Genomic DNA, 22,521 nt, shown 5'->3' with positions numbered 1-22,521 from the left:
TTTTACTCTATGATGCTACAATAGCTACAATATTCAAGCCATTCATCCATTCATTTTACGCCGGTCCTATGAAAATGATCTCTACGTAGTTGACATAAAGCTTTACTAGAAGCAGAATAACAGTGAACGGAACAGTTTCCATGTAACCAGCTGGCGAGGAGGAAGTCACATAAATTGCAGGGGTGTTTATCATATTATCATGATGCCACCTCTTTATTACTCTATCTTTTTCTACGTGTCTCTTCAGGGTAACACAACGTAATACGTTGAGATTGGAAAAGGAAGCCATGTTTTAATATTTAATAGCATTTTTTAACCTTTTGGACAAGTTTTTTGTAATTTAATATCATTTTGTGCCGTTAAGGCTTGCATCGAAACATTTTATAGGAATATAACTATAATATAATATAACAATTTATAGGAATAATACTTGGTGTCAACATATCGAGCGAAGTCCAGTTCCGATATCATCTTGAGGGTAAGGCCAAATTAGCCTCGAAGAAGCTTGGCGTTCTTAACAGAGCGAGACAGTACTTCAGCCCGGACCAACGCCTACAACTGTACAAGGCGCAGGTTCGGCCTCATATGGAATATTGTTTTCATCTCTGGGCAGGGGCGCCAAAATACCAACTGCTCCCTCTGGATCGTATCCAACGAAGGACTGCTCGAATTGTTGACTGCCATAGTGTTTCAAACAGCTTGGACCCCCTGCAATTACGCCGAGATGTCGTCGGCGTCGTCGTCGTCGGCGGTCAACGTCGAACAGGCTCCATTCGACGCTGACCACGAATGGAGAACATGAACATGCTCACCGTTTTTTCTGTTGAAAAATGCATGGTTTTCGTGGGATTTACGCACACGCAGTCACAGAAAAATATAGTTTCTTATAATAATTACAACAAGAATGTCATGTCAAATGTCTAGGTACCTAACTGTACTTAAAAAGTACTAAATACATCTTAGCTGTCTTTATACCAAAAGCAAGCACTATTATGACAGGCCACTGCCTAAATAGGTCATGTCTTAGAAACTTAGGCAGTGTACATAAATTCTGCGGAACCCGGAACCGGCCCACTTCGGGCACAATGGGCAGGGAGGCAGCTTTGTCTTTGCCTATAAAACTCTTTAATGTATGTTTAGAAACTCTGCTAGTGTGCGATTTTAAGCAAAGAATAAGTTTTTTTTAATGAAAAAACGTGATTTATAAAAAAGTAGATGACGCCCGCAACTCCGTTGCGTCATAATTACTTTATCGCGCGTGAAGCGTAAATTTTTCGGGGATGAATGTATCCTGTGTCCTTTCCCAGGATTCAAGGTATACCCATAAAAATAAATTCAGCAGTTTAGGCGTGAAGAGGTAATAGATAGACACACTTTCGCATTTCTAATATCTATATAGATTGTCATGCTATTTTAACACATGGTTAACTTAAACTAAGATTGGCGTGAATGGGCCTTAGATAACTGCGGTAATAATTATGAGATGGTTAGATAAAGTTGACGTGAGTTTAATGGCATCATTAGGAAGTGCGTGTGCAGTTTTTGCACCACCATCACAGTACAATCTGTTAGCATCAACGTGACGTGCTAAGCGAGAATGCCTCGAAGAAACTTTTGTAAAATTAATTTTACTATTTAAGAGGAGTCCACACAGCCCTTTTTTCCATACAAACGTTGTCCCCTGTTTCCTCCCTGGATAATGCTAGTACAGTTATAATTTCTTTTCCTGAATATCTACGGCCACTAATACAATTTCCCTATGTTTTCTTTTTTTCATAATTTAATTATTAATTAAGATATAAACGTTCAAAAACCCAAAAAAATGGCCAGATTTTCCGCTGCGTTCAAACATCCAGAAAACAGATTTAGTTAGATTATACAAAAAAAAAACATAGGAACACAGCTTTAAGCCTTTCTTTAATCTTTAATGAAAAAAGTACTTAAATCGGTTAAGTTTTGGAGAAGGAATCAATCAAACGAATCGTTGATTTTCTGCAGTTGTCTCTAATCTCTATCGCGTTCTGCGGTATAGGTTTGAGCTATAAGGGAGACAGCTATAGATATTACACGTACTTTTTTTCATTTCTCTAGCCCCTGGTGTATCCTCTTAACTACTTCTGATACGCTATGTTCAATTAGCCTCATACCTTTTTTTTTTTTTTTTACGCCAAGAAATGCATTTACGCATTCCGCGGGGTATGGGAGATCCTGACGCGGATATGTGGGACTCACTCGAAAGCCCTACCCACTAAAACTTGGCGGTGCGCCCTCTCTCCGACGACGGAGCCACGGGTACGACACCGCGACCGCAACTCCACCAGCGGTCGTCTGCCTGGTGGTCGGCAGACCCCTCTTCCTAAACACTTTAAAGTGTCGTAAAATCCAGCGTAAAATAACGCTTAGTGTCTAAACACGCCATGCCGAAGATATTCGGTCGAAGTTCCTTGGCCGATATTACGTTTCGACTTTCGATGCATTCTGCTGATATTAATATGACACACGATAAGAGCCGAAATTACACGGTGGAAATTCAGTTGCGTAACTTTGTCCGAGTATTCAGTATATCGAACGCCGCCGAATTGACGCCGAAAAAAATATATTACCGCCGAATCGCTGCCGAACTTACACTTGACCGTAGTTCGGCTGGAGTAATTTCTACATGGTGTGTCATCGCCCATCGGTAATTTAAAATACATTGCAGGCGTAATCTTGCCGAACTTCGGCCGCGTATCTTCGGCATGGTGTGTTTAGTTAGACACTAAAGGTCAATGCCGAACTACGGCCACGTATTTTCGGTTTGCTGATACACTTATGCACAGTTTGTGGAGTTTTTTGTAAGGAGCTTATCATTATTGGGCTAATATAACTGGTTAACATAAAATATTATTAACCAATCAACAACTTTTTTAAGTTTCCCTATTTTTGCTCGATACAAATTGATAATTATTTCCGTTAGTAGGTACAGTCATATTAATTCTTGTTGTTGTCATATTAAATCTTACAATATAATTTTATGTTAAATCCTTCCATTTCCCACTTTCACTCTCACAATGACGAAGACTGAACATTGAACAATGCTCGAGATTTTCCGAAGAAAGTTTACGTTAACCCTCTTAGACAAAAAGAAGATCTGCCATACTGTGTAGATTGTTATACTATAATATAGAAATAGACGTCATTAGCTTTGTCCACACTGTGCCTTTTCTATTCGTCAAAGGCATGCGTTACAGCGCAGTCAACAGCGAACTTGAGGCATGCCCGCGACGCATGCCCTCTGATCGTATCCAAAAATCAAAAATGACAATGTTGGCGTTGCGTTCGTTGACGTATTCAATTATTGAATGCGCCAAAACGAAAGTTGAATGAAAGAAGATGGCGAAAATTGAAGACGAAAGCGCATAGTGTGGACATAGCTATAAGGTGTAAGCCGTGTAACAACGCAATGTGATAGTGCTGTGTGTTCGGTGTGTAGAGTTCAGTGTTCACTGTAAAAGTAGCAGTGCTGTACGGCGCGGTGTACTGTGTACCTATATTTAGGTATGCAAATTGCAATGTTGTTTCCTTGTCTGTCAAGCCAGTTTCTTAACAAATTGCCAATCGGACATTTATTTATTTAATTTTATTAGGAAAACATACAGAGTTTATACGTGGGAGAGCCATGCTTCGGCACGAATGGGCCGGCTCGACCGGATAAATACCACGTTCTCACAGAAAACCGGCGTGAAACAGCGCTTGCGCTGTGTTTCGCCGAGTGAGTGAGTTTACCGGAGGCCCAATCCCCTAACCCCTACCCTATTCCCTTCCCTACCCTCAACTATTCCCTTCCCTTCCCTTCCCTACCCTATTCCCTCTTAAAAGGCCGGCAACGCACTTGCAGCTCTTCTGATGCTGCGAGTGTTCATGGGCGACGGAAGTTGCTTTCCATCAGGTGACCCGTTTGCTCGTTTGCCCCCTTATTCCATTAAAAAAAAATTCAGAAATTTAATAAACAACATTAAATACTTACTACATTTAAAACACTATTAACACGTTTTCACAGTTAGACACTCAATAATAAGAGTAATTGTAGTGAGCTAGTGTAGTGTATTCTAGTGAGCTTACCTATCATTAATTAATAGTTATTGTTACATCATAAGCTTTAATTATTATTATTAATAACAATGCTTATGATCTAACAATAAATTTACTATTAATTAATGAGAGGTTAGCTTACAGCATAGTAACTCACAGTACGGTGGTTACAAGTAATACAAAAGTTGAAATATATAACCATTAAGTAACAATATAACACAATAACAAGACATACTGTGAAAAAAAAAACTACTGTATAGCAGAAATAATTAGAACTTTATTTTACAACCCTTAAAGATTATAATGTAACATAATAGGTAACAAGTACGCCGATTTAAGGCCATCCCCTGAGCAAACAACCTTGACATACATTTGCCGCGTTGCCGAGATCGCACCAAAATCCATTTTTTTTTTACTTATTTTAGTTCAAAATTGTCCTAAAAAAAAATTCAAACGGCGAATATGTATTTAATGAAATTGTCGATCTATTGGCATGTGTTTCATATAAACGTAATTTGTAAACACTACAGAGATACTGAATGTATGCTTGAATTTAAATAAATAGGTATTACTTTGGAAGCTGTTATCATGAGTCTAATAAACAAAAATAGGAAATTAATAACGGAGAAAGGAATGTTCATAATATGCTGAAGATGATTGCTGTATTTTTATTATAATTTTGTAGCTTTCAAATTATGAGTTAATAAGACTCTAAAAACGGTAAATTGCCGCATCTCCGTAGGGGGAGCGCCTTAATACAAGATAACACATAAAACAAGTAAATTACATAATATGTAATTACTATTAAGTTTATGGAGATCCCATGATGATTAATATTTATCTTGTGCCTACATTAAAATGAAATACCGCTGTTATTAATAATAATTGATAGCGCTATTAATGAACATTAGTAACGGTTCTTAAAAATTAAACCTCTTTTTCTGAAGCGTAAGTTGATTGACAAAATGTTAATAAAACATGTTATGACATCGCGATCGTTAAAAGCATAGATAATAAATATATATACTGAGAGTTAAAAGTGTTCTGCTTCAATTCAAGCCCTCAACATTCATCTAATCATTCACTATTAAAACCGATCCAATCATAGAGGCCGTTCACATTACAGACCTTTAAGAAATTTAATTATTTATCTCAACCTTACGCTAACTGCGTAAGGTCCACTTTCATGGAATTCTGAGGTAACATAACTCTAAACGCACGATACCTGAATGACAAGATGAAACAAAACGAGCCCGCCATTGACATCCACGCGCGCCGACATCCGCCATCTTGATTGTTGTTTATTCCGTTGGCAGCACTGACGCGCGGCGCTTGCGCATGTCTCGCAGCCAACTTCGCATCGTAGCAATTGTTTACGGACAGAAAACGTTATGTTTTGAGTGCACTAAAAGTATTTCTTTCCTATTTAATTGAGTGTTTGTGATAAAAATGTGTGAATCTGATGCATTTTGGATATTTTTGATGTCGTATTTGTGCTGTAGTGTTTATGGTGTAGTGTAAAAGTTACAACGAGTGTACGAAGTGGGGTTATACATTCAATGCAAATTCTAAATTGGAAACCAGGATTATTTTATAATCATAAATGAACTGCCTACATGAAATTAACTTTTTAACATAGTGTAACTACAAGGAATACGAAAGTAAGCAACGATGATGTTAATATTACGAACTATATCAAAATGGTTCACAACTTTATTTAAAAACTTCTCTATTAATTACATTGCCATGACTACAGTAACTGATATCGTTACCAGCCAGATAATAACTATAAGACCTTCTAATTTCAAATATCGTTTCGGTTTACAAACTTGTTCGTTATTGAACATAATACGTTGGCCTCGTTTTCGACATTCGTAATAGAATCTATAATTTATTAGCTCCACAACACTTTACAGGAAATACAATATTTATTTATGGTACCTATTAATAAATTAATATATTCCAACGAGGAGATAGGTTATTGCAACAAATTGCTCAAAAAATAAAAACTATCCAGAGAATAAATTCGAACATCTATTCTAAAATTTAAATAAAAATTACGCCACTTATTCCGAAATGAATCTAGTAATTAGAATATAGGTAACTCATTAAGTGCTTCAATACTTTGTATAAAATAGATTACATGGTTGAGTAACAATTTAAGTGCCTAACAATAATTGTTAAGTAATTTGTTGTAATAATTTTGTAAAATACAAGACATTGCATGTTGAGATATATAACCCTCATTGATTGAAGCATTTAGCCTAATAATTGAAATTGGATTCTGTTATCATAGGAAGAAAGTTCTAATTCGTATTGTGCATGTACATTACATTTACTTGCGGCAGAAGTTAAGCTTGATCCACGATTCGATTAAATATCGTCTTATCTTTCTCATTCTTTTCATTTATGATTTATGAAAGAGAAGGCATATTTTGATAACTGATAAACCTAGATTTGCGCAACTGAAGAGTTTTTAGCTCCTGAAGCATCGAATTTCCCAATTTCTAAAGCATTTTTAATCATAGAATGATGGGGACGACGTTTTTGTAAAACAAAACAGCAAGGGACAAAATACAGGAAGAGGATATTCTTGAGAAGTCACAACCCTCTGATTATACTTCCTACAACTGACAGGTTGAGGTCTTGAATTCTAGCAAGATCTTATCAAGACCTTGTAATTTAGTCCAATTAATCATTTATTTGCCAGCAAGGTGCTCGAGTAAACCACAAATTGGGTTTTAGAATCAAGAATGATGTAACGAAATATGGTAGAAAGTTAAAAATTAATGATGAACCGAATTAGAGAGTCATCAGTGACAAGACACTTATAAGTTATGAGCTTTGCACTTCTAAGAAGAAATTATAATTATAAGTAAAAATCAAATTATTACAACAAACAAAATGGAAGAGATAACAAAATAACAGATATACAAAGAAAGATCCAAGATCGTCAAAACTATGTACTCGTACTCTCCACATTTCAATTTCCTTGGTACTTTATCCTTCCAGACAAATTTTTGAAGAATTGCTGAAAACTACGAACTAATTATCAGGATTTCCTTTAATTAAGATAAATTAATGAAACTAGTACAAAGATTTAAACTGTGCTAAAACCTATTTTACGTACGAAAAAGTCTACAAAATCCACGTGGGTAAAGAAATATTATGTCGATGTAAAATACGTAAGTCCAAGGAATATATTACATAATACATATTATAGTGATTTTTGTACGACACCCGACCCCTTATCGTACGTACGATACTACGGTACGGTACTCCTAGGTAGGAGTGACTCAAAATGATCCTTATGACGTTGTAATATGGTTTTATCAGAGGTAAAATAAATTTGAACGGTATTTGTTGCACCTGCTACCTGCGTTGGACCCCTTAATTATTACGTCCGTTCCTTTGTTCGAACATTTAACAAAATATATTGAAATCTTTCGTAGAATTAAAAATAGGGTAAATGTTGGGTTTCTTGGATAATATTTTAAGAAAAGTAGTTCTAGTTGCTATTGGTTCCTAATCCCTATTTCCAACATCAATTGATTAATGAAAAAAATATAATAATTTAAACCTTAAAATTTCTCAATATAATCTGGTTCCTCATTTTCGTCAGCAAAACATTTTTTTTTTATAAGTTTGGTTAAAAATATAATAGAAGGATTTCTACTTCCACTAACATCAAAATAGCTAAAACGACGAACATCTCGCAAACAGCCGCACTCAGAGACATATGTCGATCAAGGCGCTCCCCCTACGGAGATGCCGTAATTTACCGTATAATTAGAGCGTTATAAACTGATAATTTGAAAGCTACAAAATTATCATAAAAATACAGCATATTCTTCAGTATTCCTTTCCCCGTTATAATTAATTTCCTATTTTTGTTTATTATACTCATGATATTAGCTTCCAAAACAATACCAATTTATTAAAATTGAAGCATACTTTAAGCATCTCCCTAGTATTTACAAATTACGTTTTTTGAAACACACGACAATAGATGACAATTTCATTAACTACATATTCCCCGTCTGAATTTTTTTAGATCAATTTTGAACTAAGATAAGTAAAAAAAACAGGATTTTTGTGCGATCTCGGCAACGCGTCAAATGTATGGTCAAGGTCGTTTGCTTAGGGGATGACCTTAAACTTCAATTTAATGAAGAGTTTGACAGATAATGTATGGGGCTTATGTATGTCAAAATCTTCATCTAATGACAGTAATATTCGTCTCTGAGTGCGGCAGAAAGAGATCCATCAATTTTAATTCTCGATCAGAAATTTCAAAGTTACCTAAGATAATTTCTATCAAGCCAGACTAAAAGAAGGACACATTATATTAATTACATTGCCAAAGTTTCAACTCAAATATAAACGAAATTAGAAACAAACATTTAAAAAGTTTTTATTACAGATTACAAAGTAACTTTGAAAGATAAAAGTTTTGCATTCGCGAATAACATACGGTCGCTACAATCAAATTGAACATGGCTTCGAATATTTTCGGAAGTTGGAAAATACAAAGTTTTGTTGTACTTTTATCCATGTTAGATAGTGGAGAGATAGTATTTCTGTTAGCTTTCAAGGCTTAGCATATAATACTTAGCAGTAGAAATTAAAAGGAACAGAAATATTGAAAGATTTTAGAGACATAATGATTTCCTATCCCTTTCTATGGTTACCAATTATTATTACCATGCATCCATGCATGCAATGACGGTCAGAAAGGGGTGTGTTAGGTTTTTTCGTTACGAAATTACTTGATTCAGTCGCCGCTTTCAAAGCCCGCGATAAAATCTTAATAAGCGATACCAATCAGTTTATTATTGCTTAGCTCAGAAAAGCGACCGATCACTTTTATGTAACTTTTCGTTTTAATCGACCAAACTTTGCTTCATTAAGATGCTGAAATGCTGAAACCGCTTTTCTTTGAAATTTAACCCGAGAGCAGTTTTAAAAGAACTAGAAAAATAACGTTGAATTGAAAGTTGGTAAACATAATAAAATCTCTTCTAATATCTACGCAATTCTGCTACAATAATTCGACATTAAAACCGCTTCGATACAGCCACAGTATAATAAAACTACAAAATGGTATATTCTTGTAACATAACCGACTTGTTCTGGTAAGTCAAAACTCAAAAGGAGAAAGTATATTTCGTTAAAAACGATGACGAAATTCGTTATCAAAATGTATGTGGTTTGACATAAGTCATCGCTAAATGACATTTCGGTTTCGAAGACTAATGTCAAATCCCATACATTTTTATAACGAATTTCGTCATCGTTTTTAACGAAAGGGACTTTGACTACGGCCTCTGATTTTTGATTTTTGTTCAGATTTATTTCGTTGCGGGTCTAGCCCGTCTAGGTACCTCGGGCACCTCTGAGATCATATCAAAGGCCCAAAGGGTTTTCGTGGTTGGATGCCACTGTTGATACTGGCGACGTGGCCGACCTCGTAAAAGATGGCGCGATGGACTTGACACATACAAGCCAGGTTGGCCTACGGTGGCGTTTGAGCGAAATGAATGGAAAAACTTGGGGTAGGCCTTTGCCCAGAAATGGGACAGCATAGGCTTAAAAAAAGAGAATACTTTTGCTTTTGGATTGGATTCAGAATGTACCAAAGCCCATCAAGCCCCATAAGCTCACCGGTGAGCGAGACACAATAGAATAACAATAGATTTCCAAGAATCCACGATCGAAGGATTAATGCTAGACTTAGCTAAGTGAAGCTGCACTGAAACGACGTTAGACGAATATTAAGGTGTTTTTAGTTACGGAATTTCTTGAATCGACTGGCGGCAACAAGCTAACATGGCGCTGATTCCGCGTCGTTCTTTATCACTTGGCATAGAAAAGACGAGTGTGAGTGTGAAGAGAGAATGGCGATGTTTGCTTATGCTTTATTCGCCCTCTTAGTAGCAGGCTTATAATGAAGTAGAAAATCACGTAGGTAAATAGAAAGTACCTACTTCTAGTACCTGATGAATGTTATCGGGAAATCATTGAGTATCTATTGGAATCACATTATATAATATTGCTCCGCCATTGGAGCTTACAAATCCTATCAAATTATGTAAATGCGATCCTATTATAGAACTCAGTTCTAGCTTAATTAGCACAATATGGGTATTAATTTACACGTAGGTTTAGAAATGATGAGGTAAGTAGTTGTATTAATCAATAATTTTGATAATTATTATAACTTTTTAGTGATTCTGATAGCTTAACGAATAAAGTCTCCGTTGTGTTAAAAGTAAGTAACTGACAAAACTATACCTTTATCTTCATCGGCATCTGCCGAAAAAATTGAAAAAAAAAACAAACATAAAAAAGACGGACTGTAAATTTTCTTCGCCTTTAAAACCTATACGTATATATTATAATCTCTTCCGTAAATACCCTTTCTATAGTTGCTACCAGGACCCACTTGCACGAATGTTGGGTGAAGTTGATCCTGGGTTAAATAATAATATTATTATGTTGTCTAATAAATACAAAGAACTAAAGGTTACATAATATGAAGGTAGCCAAAAATTATCTTTAACCCAAGTTAACCTTTTTTTAAACGGGGAAATGCTTTACGTATCCTCAGCAGATTGAGGACATCGTTCGAGCGCTGAGGTATGTGGGACTCCCCAGTAGGGTATACCCACTAAAACGTGGGAGAGCCATGCTTCGGCACGAATGGGCCGGCTCGACCGGAGAAATACCACGTTCTCACAGAAAACCGGCGTGAAACAGCGCTTGCGCTGTGTTTCGCCGAGTGAGTGAGTTTATCGGAGGGCCAATCCCCTACCCTATTTCTTTCCCTACCCTCCCCTATTCCCTTCCCTTCTCTACCCACCCCTATTACCCTATTCCCTCTTAAAAGGACGGCAAAGCACCTGCAGCTCTTCTGATGCTGCGAGTGTCCATGGGCGACGGAAGTTGCTTTCCATCAGGTGATCCGTTTGCTCGTTTGCCCCCTTATTTCATAAAAAAAAAACCCCATGGGCTCCACTTAAGGCAATATTGCGGGTACGGTAGAACCTACCGCAACTCTGTCAGCTCTGTCACCTCGAACAAGTGGATCTTAGTGTCTTAAAAAAGAAGAGAAAGAGACCATAGAGCTTTCATCATCAATCTGACATTATTACAGATAATAGGGCATTTAATAATGTTGTCAAATCAATTTATTGCCGGTAAAGAGACAAATTGTTTTAACGATTGCCATAACCCTCGGCCAATGTCATCCAGTTCCCTCTTATGTACAACGCCTTATATAGTTTAAAGGAAGGAAAGACAAAGTACTTTATTTCTATGGCTTTTACTATGGCTTTGATAATTTCTAAATCTATTTGATTACTAGATGACGCGCGCAACTCCATTGCGCCAAAATTCATTTATCGCGGAGGAACCGTACTTTTTTTTTGGTATAAAAAGTTTCCTATATCCTTTCCAGAAACTCTCCGTACTAAAAGTATCTCCATACCAATTTTCAGCAAAATCTGTTCAGCGGTTTGGGCGCAAAAATATAACAGACAGACCGTCAGGCAGACTGATACACTTTCGCATTTATAATATTAGTAAGGACGTATGGATTGTTTCTAGGAAAATCTAACTTAGAAGATAAATTATAGTTTTTATGTAGGTAATAAATAGGTGCCACCTCGAATAGTTGAAAAATGCTTTACAGAGCCGTTGAATTGTTTCACAAAATATTCATTAGTAGTTCAATAATGTCTACAGAATTTGGTAATTTACAGTGTTTTAGTTTGTTTTTAGTAAGTAGAAATAACAAGCTCATCTAGGCTTAGCAAAATATAGCATACTAGCTATCCCAGCAAACGTTGTTTTGCCATAAAATGATTTTCCCTGTTTTCCTGCTTTTCACTTGAAGTTTTTTCTAAATTTTTTTCTATAGACCTCACGGAGCCCGAGACCTTTCCAACGAATGCAAAACCGTGGAAATCAGTTCGTGCGTTCTGAAGTTATAGCGTCAGGAAGGAAAACCCGACTTATTTTTATATATTAGATTATTCATTATTATAACAACATTAGAAACGGGAAAGAATGGACATACTGACAGATTTTAGTGACAAAATGGCGGATTTCCTTTGTCTAACTGTCATTTGTCTATTTTCTCGTAGAAATAGAACCGTGATTCCATGGTGACCATGCTAATAGCTACCTGGTGTAGGCACCACCTATGTCCTTCCTTTGCCGATTTCGCGAGGCAATCTGGACGTTTTACGTTATGTAAATAGCCATTTCTTAACAGTATTTTAGATTTACAATCGTACCTTACATAATATCTTAAACATGTCAATTATCACTATTCTAACACACAAGGTTGCTGTGGCCTGTGAGGTCACACGATCCCAATCCTTACTAGATCTTCGTCCCAAGTGTTTGCCTTCACGCTTGCACTACTGAATGGATTTTGATGAAATTCGGTATAGAGATACTTCGAGTTTTGGGAAAGGATATGGGATAGATCTTCAGAGGGGAAAATTGTACTGTTCCCACAGGAATCTTTGTTAGGTTTCGTTTCGGAAGATCAGTATTCAGCATCCAATACCCATAGGTCAGTGCACGAATGGCCACCTCCACACCGAATAGCTTTGTCCACACTGTGCCTTTTTCTGTCTGTCAAGGTCATGCGTTATAGCGCAGTCAACAGCGAACGTGAGGCATGCCCGCGACGCATGCCCTCTGACCGTATCCAAAACTTCAAAAATGACAATATTAGCGTTGCGTTCCTTGACGTATTCAATTATCGAATGCGCCAATATGAAAGTTGATGACGAAAATTGAAGATGAAAGTGCACAGTGTGGACATAGCTTATAGCACGGGTTCCCAATCATTTTCAGCCTGCGGCACAGTTGCATATCACAATATTTTGTCACGGCGCCCGACTCTACCTAGCTAACACAAAAATACAGATAAATACATTTAATGGTTCGCCATCTACCGGCTTCACATTATAATTAATATTATATTTTTATTTTATAATATTTGTGGTTTTGGATAATGATGGAGGATCGACTCACGGCGAACCTCTTGCATTTTCAAGGCGCACCGCGCCGCGGCGCAAAGTTTGGGAACCCCTGCCATAAAGCACCCTTTACTGCCCTTTGGGGCACCCCCCTGCCATACAGTAATGTCAGGTTTCAATGAAACTGGCCACCATCACCGATACCGGTGCGGTAGATATTCTATTACTATGCAGTCGTTAGAAGCCTGCTATTGTTGAATATTATGTAACCGACGCCTAAAAGCCCTAAACCGTTATATAGTTAACGCATGCTCCAATAAAACGTTTTACTTCACATCCGCGTTGCCAAAATGGCTGTTAAGTGCTTATTGCAGGCTTTCTCAGATAATGACATATTGCCTTTATATTGTTACTCACTAATAAAAGATCCACGCTGTCTATACATGTATATCAGTTTAGCCGCTTTTCTAATAAAATAAAGTCATGGACAAAACCTTTTGCTCTTGTCTGTCAAGTTTATAGAGTATTAGTCAAAGACAAAACCTTCTTTGGATTTAGATCCTTTATTAATATTAGTAAGGTTTAATATTAAGAGCTCTGTATGAAAATTATACTACTTCCTTTGATAACCTCGAAATACTATTAATTGTTCTAGCAAATATACTTTGTTCCTATTATTCCTTTCAACTTTATGTAATTATGTAGAACTTATGTAATGTCACTAACGATCCTTTAGGGATGCCTGTGTTCTAGGAAAAAATAAGAGTAATTATAAGGACAGCATATTATTAAGACACACTGTAGTCTGAAATAAAGATATTTGAATTAAAATTTGAATTTGAATTGAAATATTATCAAAGAGGCTTTAATTCTCTAACTTCGGTAGTCAATCTTTTTTAAATAATAATAAGTGCAAAAATGTTTTGTATAAAATTGATGGTTCATTTCACACACATTTTTTTATTTAACTAACCTGAAATTCTAAGACGAAGAATTATCCTGCTAGCGACTGATAGATCAAATATAATGGTTTTACATTGTACTAGGTAATAGGTTGTAGGTATACAGGGTATTACGTAACTAAAGGTACCATAGAGAGTTGAACTTCGTAGGAACTACGCTCTCTGCTTATCAAACTAAAACTGTAGTGCCCTTAGAGGCAGACCCATGGAAACAAGGCCAACGTATTCAAAATCGACAAATGAACGCTTTTTTTATCTGAAACGTCACGGCAAACAAATCTCGTTCTTAGTGACATGCGTATTCCAAACAGTTATTATCTTATCTGCAGAGATTGTGCAAATGGGAACAGCTCAGACAGCCGTGGACTAGCGCTGCAGCCCTACCTACACCAGCCAGCACTCGGCCGACCGACGGCGCCCCGAGTGAACGTAAGGAAGCGGCTCACGTAACTATTGTTAGTGAATAGCGTGCGAGTAGTCGATCGTGACGTGCGATGCCCAGGGACATCTCTCCCCCCGCCGGGCTATGGAGACCCTCCTCGATAAGTTCAAGAGGGAACAGGGGGGGCTCCGCCGCTCCCGGTCCGTCCGCGCCTCCCTCCGCCTGATAGGAACCCGCTGGCGGCCGGCCAAGGAGGAGGAGCAGGGGCAGGAGGTGATCTTCACGGCGCCCATCTTCAGCGCCGATAAGGACTACGACGCCTACAAGGGCATAGAAGGCACGTACAAAGCGAAGACGCCGGTCATGGCGAAACGAAAACCGGAGGTCAAACCGAGGAAGAAGAGTGGGGATATAGACCTCGCCCTGAAACCCCAGCGGCACAGACGAGCGGAGAAGTCGAAATTCAGTGATCTGTTCAATAAAAATAAGAAGAGCGTATCGGCGAAGGAGCTGCTCATCCCGGACAAGATACCGCCGAAAGCGGCGGCCATCTTGCACATCAACTCCCCGGATCTCAAAGGGAAGAAGTTAAAGAGTGTATGCGGCGACACCAGGGGCGCGGACATAAGGCCGAGCCGCACGCGCCGCGGCTCCGAGAGCGACATGTGCGCGTCGGAGGCTCGCGGGTGCGTTAATCCCGCCTTCGTGTACAGCACCCCGCCCAAGGACAGGAAAATACCGCTGTCGCCCACCGCTTACTTGAGTACGTATGTCTTTAAGTTAACCGCATTATATTATGTTACTCCAAGGGAAATCTACCGCGTCGTTGGCATCCTGTTATTGATAACTTAGTTTTTTTTTAAATATAAATTGCCATTGTTACAGGACTTTATGTAGTGTGAACTTTTAAACTTGTAAGCCAATAATAATAATTGAGAGTGGGTTGTACCAGAGGCGTGGTTAAAGTTAAAGTTATGGTCAAAGTTATAGTTATAGTTAAGGCTACTTTAACCTTAACTTTGACCACAGAATTTGAAAGAAGACGTTGCTGGTCCGACAAGGCTTTATAAGCACGTGGGCGGGGGCGCTGCTGGTAAAGGGGAACTGTCAAAAATGGCGTTTTTGTATGATGACAGCGTTAGTTCCCTTTTTCGCCACGTGCATTTAAAGCCTGGTCGAGCTCTATGGTTATGGTTAAATATGGCATAGTATAAATAGTTGCAGTTAAAGTAAGTTGGTGCAACCCACTCTTAGTGTTTACTTTATAGTTGACTAGATGATGCCCCGTGCCCGCAACTCCGTTGAAGAGGTAACAGACCGTCGGACTGACACACTTTCGTATTTATAATATTAGTATGGATATCCTAAAAAAATTGAATTAAAGAGCTTCAGACTTTAAAGTAAATCTCAAGAAGTAGAGGCATTAAAGAATAGGACGTTATCGTTATATTTGCTCTTAATGATGGTTCTTGTGTCAATATCATGACAATGCAATGTTCTTCAAATGCGTTTAAGGTACTTAACGAAACCTTAAAGGTACGCGCACATTGCGACGAGGACATAGGGGCGGGCCGAATTTTTAATATATTTTGGCGCAATGGATTTGTTGGCGTCCGCGTCATGTAGTCCGTCATAAAACTTGTATGAAACATGCGGCCCCTAGGCGTCACAATGTGCGCTTACCCTAAATCGTCCACGTGTAAGTGAGCCTTAACAGTGTGTAATCCTATATCATTAATTGAATCGTTACATCGTAACATATTAATATTGATGTTACGCAGAACTTAAACAACATAATTGTTACAAATTGTTGCACATTTTCAGTTGTTTTGTAAATCAATCATTATATAATTAATTCTTGAAAATTTAACTTTACCAATGTCTATTTATTACACAGGTACTTGTATACATAATATTAATTTAATAACATTTCTATATTCTTACAAGGGTAATAATTATGATTCAAGAATAATCTTGTAATTATTAGGTTAGTTAGGGGTTTCAATAATTAACTTTGTAGGGGACAAACAACATTTTTCCTTCTGCTTTTACTATTTGCATGGCATTAATCATCTTTACATAAGTTGGGTTGATATGACGACGGTCAATGCCCAATTTCTAAGGTTTTTTGACTGTTTTTTATGTTTTCAACTGTGCTTTTGACTGTACTTTATGTTTTCAATAGTGCTTTTGACCGTACTTTATGTTTTCAATTGTGCGTTCGACCGTACTTTATGTTTTCACAAGTGCTTTTGATTGGCTTAGGCGTTAAAGCAGCGACAACGCTGTTTCATCTTCTGCCAAAAATCGGGAACTGGGCAATCACTCGCAGCTAATTATATTATGACAATTGACGTTATCAATACTTGAAAACAAAACGATATTAACTATAAGCTTTGGCTCTACAACGTGTAACAAAACTAAGTGATAATACTTACTTTAGGGTGTGTATGTGTCGATTGTATAGACTATAAAGTTTACTGCGAATGAGTAACTTTTTTAAAACTTTCAACAAAAAACCATGACGCGGGGCCACTTTCTCATACAAATCACAAAAAAAATTTGCTCTTTCAGCGCTGCTAATTTCACAGTGAACTCTATACTTAATAACAAGGGACACGTACAATATGCATACCCTCAAGTATTATCACTTAGTTTTGTTACACCCTGTATATCACAACTTGTTTAGAGTTTAGACTAAACAAGCCACAAGTTTTGCTTCAATAAATTTCAAACGCTTATCGCGATAATTGTTATACAATGTAATACACAATCGCATTATCGTAGCTCTGTGTAATCACCTTAATAGTCCAATTAGTGTCCAATATATCCTATATCCTATAGCTCCCACACCGGTTTCGGTGACGGTGGCCGGTTTCATTGAAACCAGGCCAGCTACGCAGGAGTAATTTTTATAGTGACCAAGTGTGTGCGCAGTACACAAGAGCACTCTTTATTCCTTTACTCTCATAACCCAGTGGGACGGACGACCGACACGACTGGCGAGAGATCAGGCGCAGGACCGACTTTTTACATGCCCATCCGACGCATGGATCATCTTACTTGTCAGACAATCAGGTGATCAGCCTGCATTGTCCTAACCAAACTTGGCAATAACATGTTTCCAACGCGGGAATCGAACCCACGACCTCCGAGTCAAGAGCCGCGCTCTATACCACTAGACCACGGAGGCGTTGTCACCTACCTGAAATGATTTCGATTACGTGGATAATATAGGTAATCCTTACGGTTATCCAAATATCCACCTTCCTACCAATACATGTTTATCAATTATAATTCAATGCGTAGTTGCTTTCTTATTGGATAAAAAAAATGTTAAATAATTTTTGGATAGAAAAAATTAAAATGTGTGTAATTCGTTACAATAATATATTTTTTTATTAGCTGTTTGACAGTCGTTTATCTAACCAACGACGTTGTGGATTGGTTAATGATTTTGCGTTTGGCCATCAAATGGACTACTTTACCTCGTATCTACATTCCCACCCAAATATTATGCGAGAGCATAATAATTCAAGTCTTAACTCTCTTCAAATCTTCTTACGGACTCTTACAGTTCTTTGAAACTTTTAAACCTCTTTTTACCCCGGTATTTTGCAAAAAAAAAAACAACATCAATCATTCTGAGCGGCACATTATGTGCTTATCTCGGCAGGTGCCCATTTCCGGGAATGTAAGAGCTTTTCAGAGTAAACCTACCAAATTGTATAACGCATAGGAATGATTTAACATCCTTACTTGCACAGATTCGCTGAATTTAAACCCAATTTAGGTTAAATTTAATACCAGTGGGCCTAAAAGAGATGATTTAGCCAAGGATTAACTTTACATGTGGACCTTACTCATAAATATTTCTTTTATACGTGGGAGAGCCATGCTTCGGCATGAATGGGCCGGCTCGACCGGAGAAATACCACGTTCTCACAGAAAACCGGAGTGAAACAGCGCTTGCGCTGTGTTTCGCCGAGTGAGTGAGTTTACTGGAGGCCCAATCCCCTACCCTAATCCCTTCCCTACCCTCCCCTATTCCCTTCCCATCCCTACCCTCCCCTATTACCCTGTTCCCTATTAAATGGCCGGCAACGCACCTGCAGCTCTTCTGATGCTGCGAGTGTCCATGGGCGGCGGAAGTAGCTTTTCATCAGGTGACCCGTTTGCTCGTTTGCCCCTTATTTCATTAAAAAAAATTAGATGCAAGTGGGCCTAGAAGGGATAATATTTAACCAAGGATTAACTTTGCTTGCGGGTATGTGGTCATAATCACATACATTTCATTCAGACGTGGGGTTTTCGTGTTGGTCAACTTTTTCTCTATTCAGATAGACTAGTACATACGCTGCAATCAACAAAATGCAATGGCTGGTTCTGTGGATGTTGACAAGAGTTTATCTTTTCACTGGCGATGTTGACTGGCTTGCGTTTGGAAGCGTTTCCATTAGCCAATCAAAAGCGCTTGTATAATGCTAATATTATGTATTACTAGCTGTCCCGGTGAACTTCGTGTCACTTTAAAACCTTCCCTGGACTTCTACGAATATTTTAAGACTAAAATTAGCCCAATCTGTTCAGCAGTTTTCGAGTTTTAGCGTTACTAACACAAACGAAAATCCATTTTTATGTATATAGATAAATGCGAAAGTGTGTCTATCCGTCTTTCTGTCTGTCTGTTACTTCTTCACGACTAAACTGCAGAACCGATTAAGCTGAAATTTAATATAGAGAATAGAGATACAAGAGAGATACCTACTTTGAGTCCTGAAGAAGGACATAGGATACTTTTTATCCCGAAAAAATATACGGTTTCTTTTTTTATTAAATAAGAGGGCAAACGAGCAAACGCGTCACCTGATGGTAAGCGACTACCATCGCCCATGGACACTTGCAAAATCGGAAGAGCTGCAGGTGCATTGCCGGCTTTTTAAGAAGGAATGCCCTCTCTTCTTGAAGGTTTGCAGGTCGTATAGATTCGGAAATACTGCTGGTGACAGTTCGTTCCAGAGTTTTACAGTGCGCGGCAGAAAGTTACGCGAAAAACGCACTGTGGAAGACTGCCACTCATCAAGATGATGAGGATGGTATGTTTTTCACGTGGGAAGATGGCGAAAAGTTGCAGGTGGTATGATTCCAAATAATTCCTCAGAGCACTCCCCGTAATAAACAAATTTTGGCGCAACAAAGTTGCGGGCGTTATTTATTCATTTTATAAAAGCCAAGCCTAGGTCATATAATATTGTCTAAATCAGGTTAAAAAACTATAAAATATATCAGGAGATATTGTATATTTTAATTAAAATCAAGAGGATATTTAAAATGTGATTTTTGCCTTGACAACAAAATCGTCGCCATTGAAATCTCTACACAAACAACTAACAAGTAGAGCTAACTTAATATTTATTGTAATTTCCTCACAACTTGGCTTTTAGTCTTAGAGCTTTGCAAGTTCAATAGTTGATTAGTGAAGGAGGTATTTAATGTAGAGAAAGAATAGAGAATAATAGAATGTCGACTTTTTTTACTACTTTACAAGTTAAAGTTACATTAGCTAAAAAATATTCAGTTATTTAGTTAAAAAAGCAAGATACGTTTATGTATCGGAGGCACAGCGGAGTAAGCCGCAATTTCCACTCATTTTTGGTTTCGAGTTCAGTAGCTCATTGAGATAAATTACATGGAAATGCGTCCTGATACGTTGCGGTCCGCATTATGTGTCTTGAGGACTTTTTTTATTATGGCACTTCGGCTATAAAACCATGGCCAGTGTTGAGTAAATGGCGGGAAACAATGTTCTAATAAAGTACAGTTTTTAGCATCGTTTTCATTTAATATCGTCAGGTCTAAATCTAAAGTCTAGTCAAAGTCTAAGTAAAAGTCAATACAGTCAAGGAGTCAAGTCGGTCGATTCAGTAAAGTGGTAGACGCTTTACTGAAACTTTCGATGGAGTTTTAGAGGGAACACAAAATATGTAGCACGTTTCTGGATCTACGTACACACTTACATCACTTTCCTACATTTGTGCATGAAAACGAATATCTAATGGTTAATATCCTACCAATATTACATATTAAAAACCCAGTTAACACAATTTTAGTAAAATAAATAATAATACAAAAACACAACATCGACTCTTTCACATTCCCAACAAAACTCCTCTTCAGGACTTTGTCAAAAAGCAGGGGATTCCCCGGGGGTACATTTTTAAATTTCACACTTTCGGTAGCCGTGACGTCACACGTCTCATGATTGATCGGTTCCGAGTCCAGCCGATAACAGGTTCTTCACTGAGATTTTTGCTACGTCTGCCGCACTTGAGACTTATCGCACTTGACACTTGACATGAACGGTCTACTGGAAGAGATAAAGTGTAAGGTGTGCGTAAAGCCTATATTTTAAACTGTTCAGAATCATACCTCCTGTTACGATTCGCCGTCGTTCCACGCGGAAAATATACCATCCTCATCACCTTGATGAGGGTCAGTCTTCCACAGTGCGTTTTTTGCGTAACTTTCTGCCGCGCACTGTAAAACTCTGGATCGAACTGTCGCCATATCAGCAGAATTTCCGTACCATTACAACCGAACCTTCAGGAATAGAAATTCCCTCTTAAAAGGCCGGCACCTTTATTTTATATAAAAAAATCTTATTTTGTAAGAGGAGGTTTTCTATACTTGAATTAGAATAATATGTCCATTCTCAAATATAAATGGTTTAATAAAGACAGATTATAAACCCAATTTAAGTTAGATTCCTATAGTTCTAACTTCTGAGCAATTAAAAGCGAAGTTACGCGATTAGAAAACCACATTTCTCTCAGCGTGGGACTGAGCTCTCCCTTATTGTGTTTTTTGTTTATTACGCAACGGATGTCTTCCTGGCGTCTTTAGGTCCGCCATTTTGTTCAGGATAATCGTAAATCGTTTGTGTTTGAATTAAATATTTGAATATGTATGTACTATGTAGTTGTCTGCATAGTGCGTACCTAAACCTAGAAAATTGGTAGCGGAAAACTCTAATACTGAATAATTTACGTCCTGCCAATTAAAAGATCTATACTGTTTATAAAAACGTTATCGCTGTAAAGCCTTTTCTAAAATGATTCTGATTAACAAACAAAACTTTGTAAGGGGATAAACTGAAATTTTCAAAGCAAAAAAAGCAAAGTAACGACCGTTCAATTACTGCAGATGCCTAAGACAAGCTATTTTTGTTGTGCAGGTTTCCTCGCGATTTCTTGGACTTGAGATCTGAAAATGTCTCATTGGTACACGTCTCCACCTGAGATCGAACTTGCATCTCGAGTGCGAACCAAAGCTCTTTCCAGTAAACCAGGGTTTCTCAACGTGGGGTACGCAAACCCCTAGGGGTTTGCCATTCGACGGCAGGGGTTTCGCGAAAAGATTTACGCAATGGTGGCTTGATAACTGGCTAGAAAAGATGGCTGGATTTATAACCCGTTTGCGGTCACTAACGAGGGCATAATTTCTAGTTTGAACAAGCAACAGGAGTAATTATTAGAAATGACCGTAGATGAAACTCATTAGTTAGTAAGGTCTTCGGTGTCACCTGGAAATTTATACGGGGGTTCGTGGAGCCGAAAGTTTGAGGAACCCTGCAGTAAACCATTGACACTTGAAAAATAACTGGGTGTGCTATTTAACTTTTTTATCGCTCATAATTTTCTAGCCCCAAGTAGAGTTAAAATCTATGTCAGCGGGGCTAAAATGGTAACATTTAGCAATTTCTCTCAATCGATTCAGCAAATGAATTGTCAAAACTGTCAAACTGACAAAAGTCAAATCAGTACGAATTACTAGACATGAATTGCCAGCAGAGTTGCATTTTGCGATTTAAAAAAAATGAATGATATTATGATTCATATCATGATTCTCCAAAGCGACCATTTTAGCCCCGCTGGTTTTCGGAGCAGATCACGAATGTATGTTTGTTTGTTATAATGTGATAACGTGACGTCACACCAGCCATTTCGTGAGCGCACGTACTAACCATTGTTCAACTTTAATTGTTCTCAACTTTATGAAGAAACTTATTCCCCAGATAAAATTCCTAGCGTTAGGAAATTGTTACAGAACT

At 37.9% G+C, this 22,521-nt stretch overlaps 1 protein-coding gene across 3 annotated transcripts in view; it reads left to right on the top strand.

Annotated features, from left to right (window-relative positions):
- LOC121732232 (ankyrin repeat and fibronectin type-III domain-containing protein 1) overlaps positions 1–22,521 on the top strand; it is a 160,752-nt gene that overhangs the window by 119,951 nt on the left and 18,280 nt on the right. The window contains exons 1-2 of one of the 3 annotated variants that reach the window (XM_042122049.1): positions 5,397–5,732; positions 14,359–15,174. The exons of the other annotated variants lie outside the window; for them this stretch is intronic. Coding sequence (XP_041977983.1) covers positions 14,556–15,174 — 619 coding nt within the window. The 5' untranslated portion in view covers positions 5,397–5,732; positions 14,359–14,555. Of the gene's footprint in view, positions 1–5,396; positions 5,733–14,358; positions 15,175–22,521 lie in introns of those variants that run through there. 3 annotated transcript variants of the gene reach the window in all.

This window comes from Aricia agestis, chromosome 12, assembly GCF_905147365.1.
Source record: "Aricia agestis chromosome 12, ilAriAges1.1, whole genome shotgun sequence".
Taxonomy (NCBI): domain Eukaryota; kingdom Metazoa; phylum Arthropoda; class Insecta; order Lepidoptera; family Lycaenidae; genus Aricia; species Aricia agestis.
Note: the sequence above shows the minus strand (reverse complement) of the source record. Positions and strands in the feature narration are given on the sequence as shown.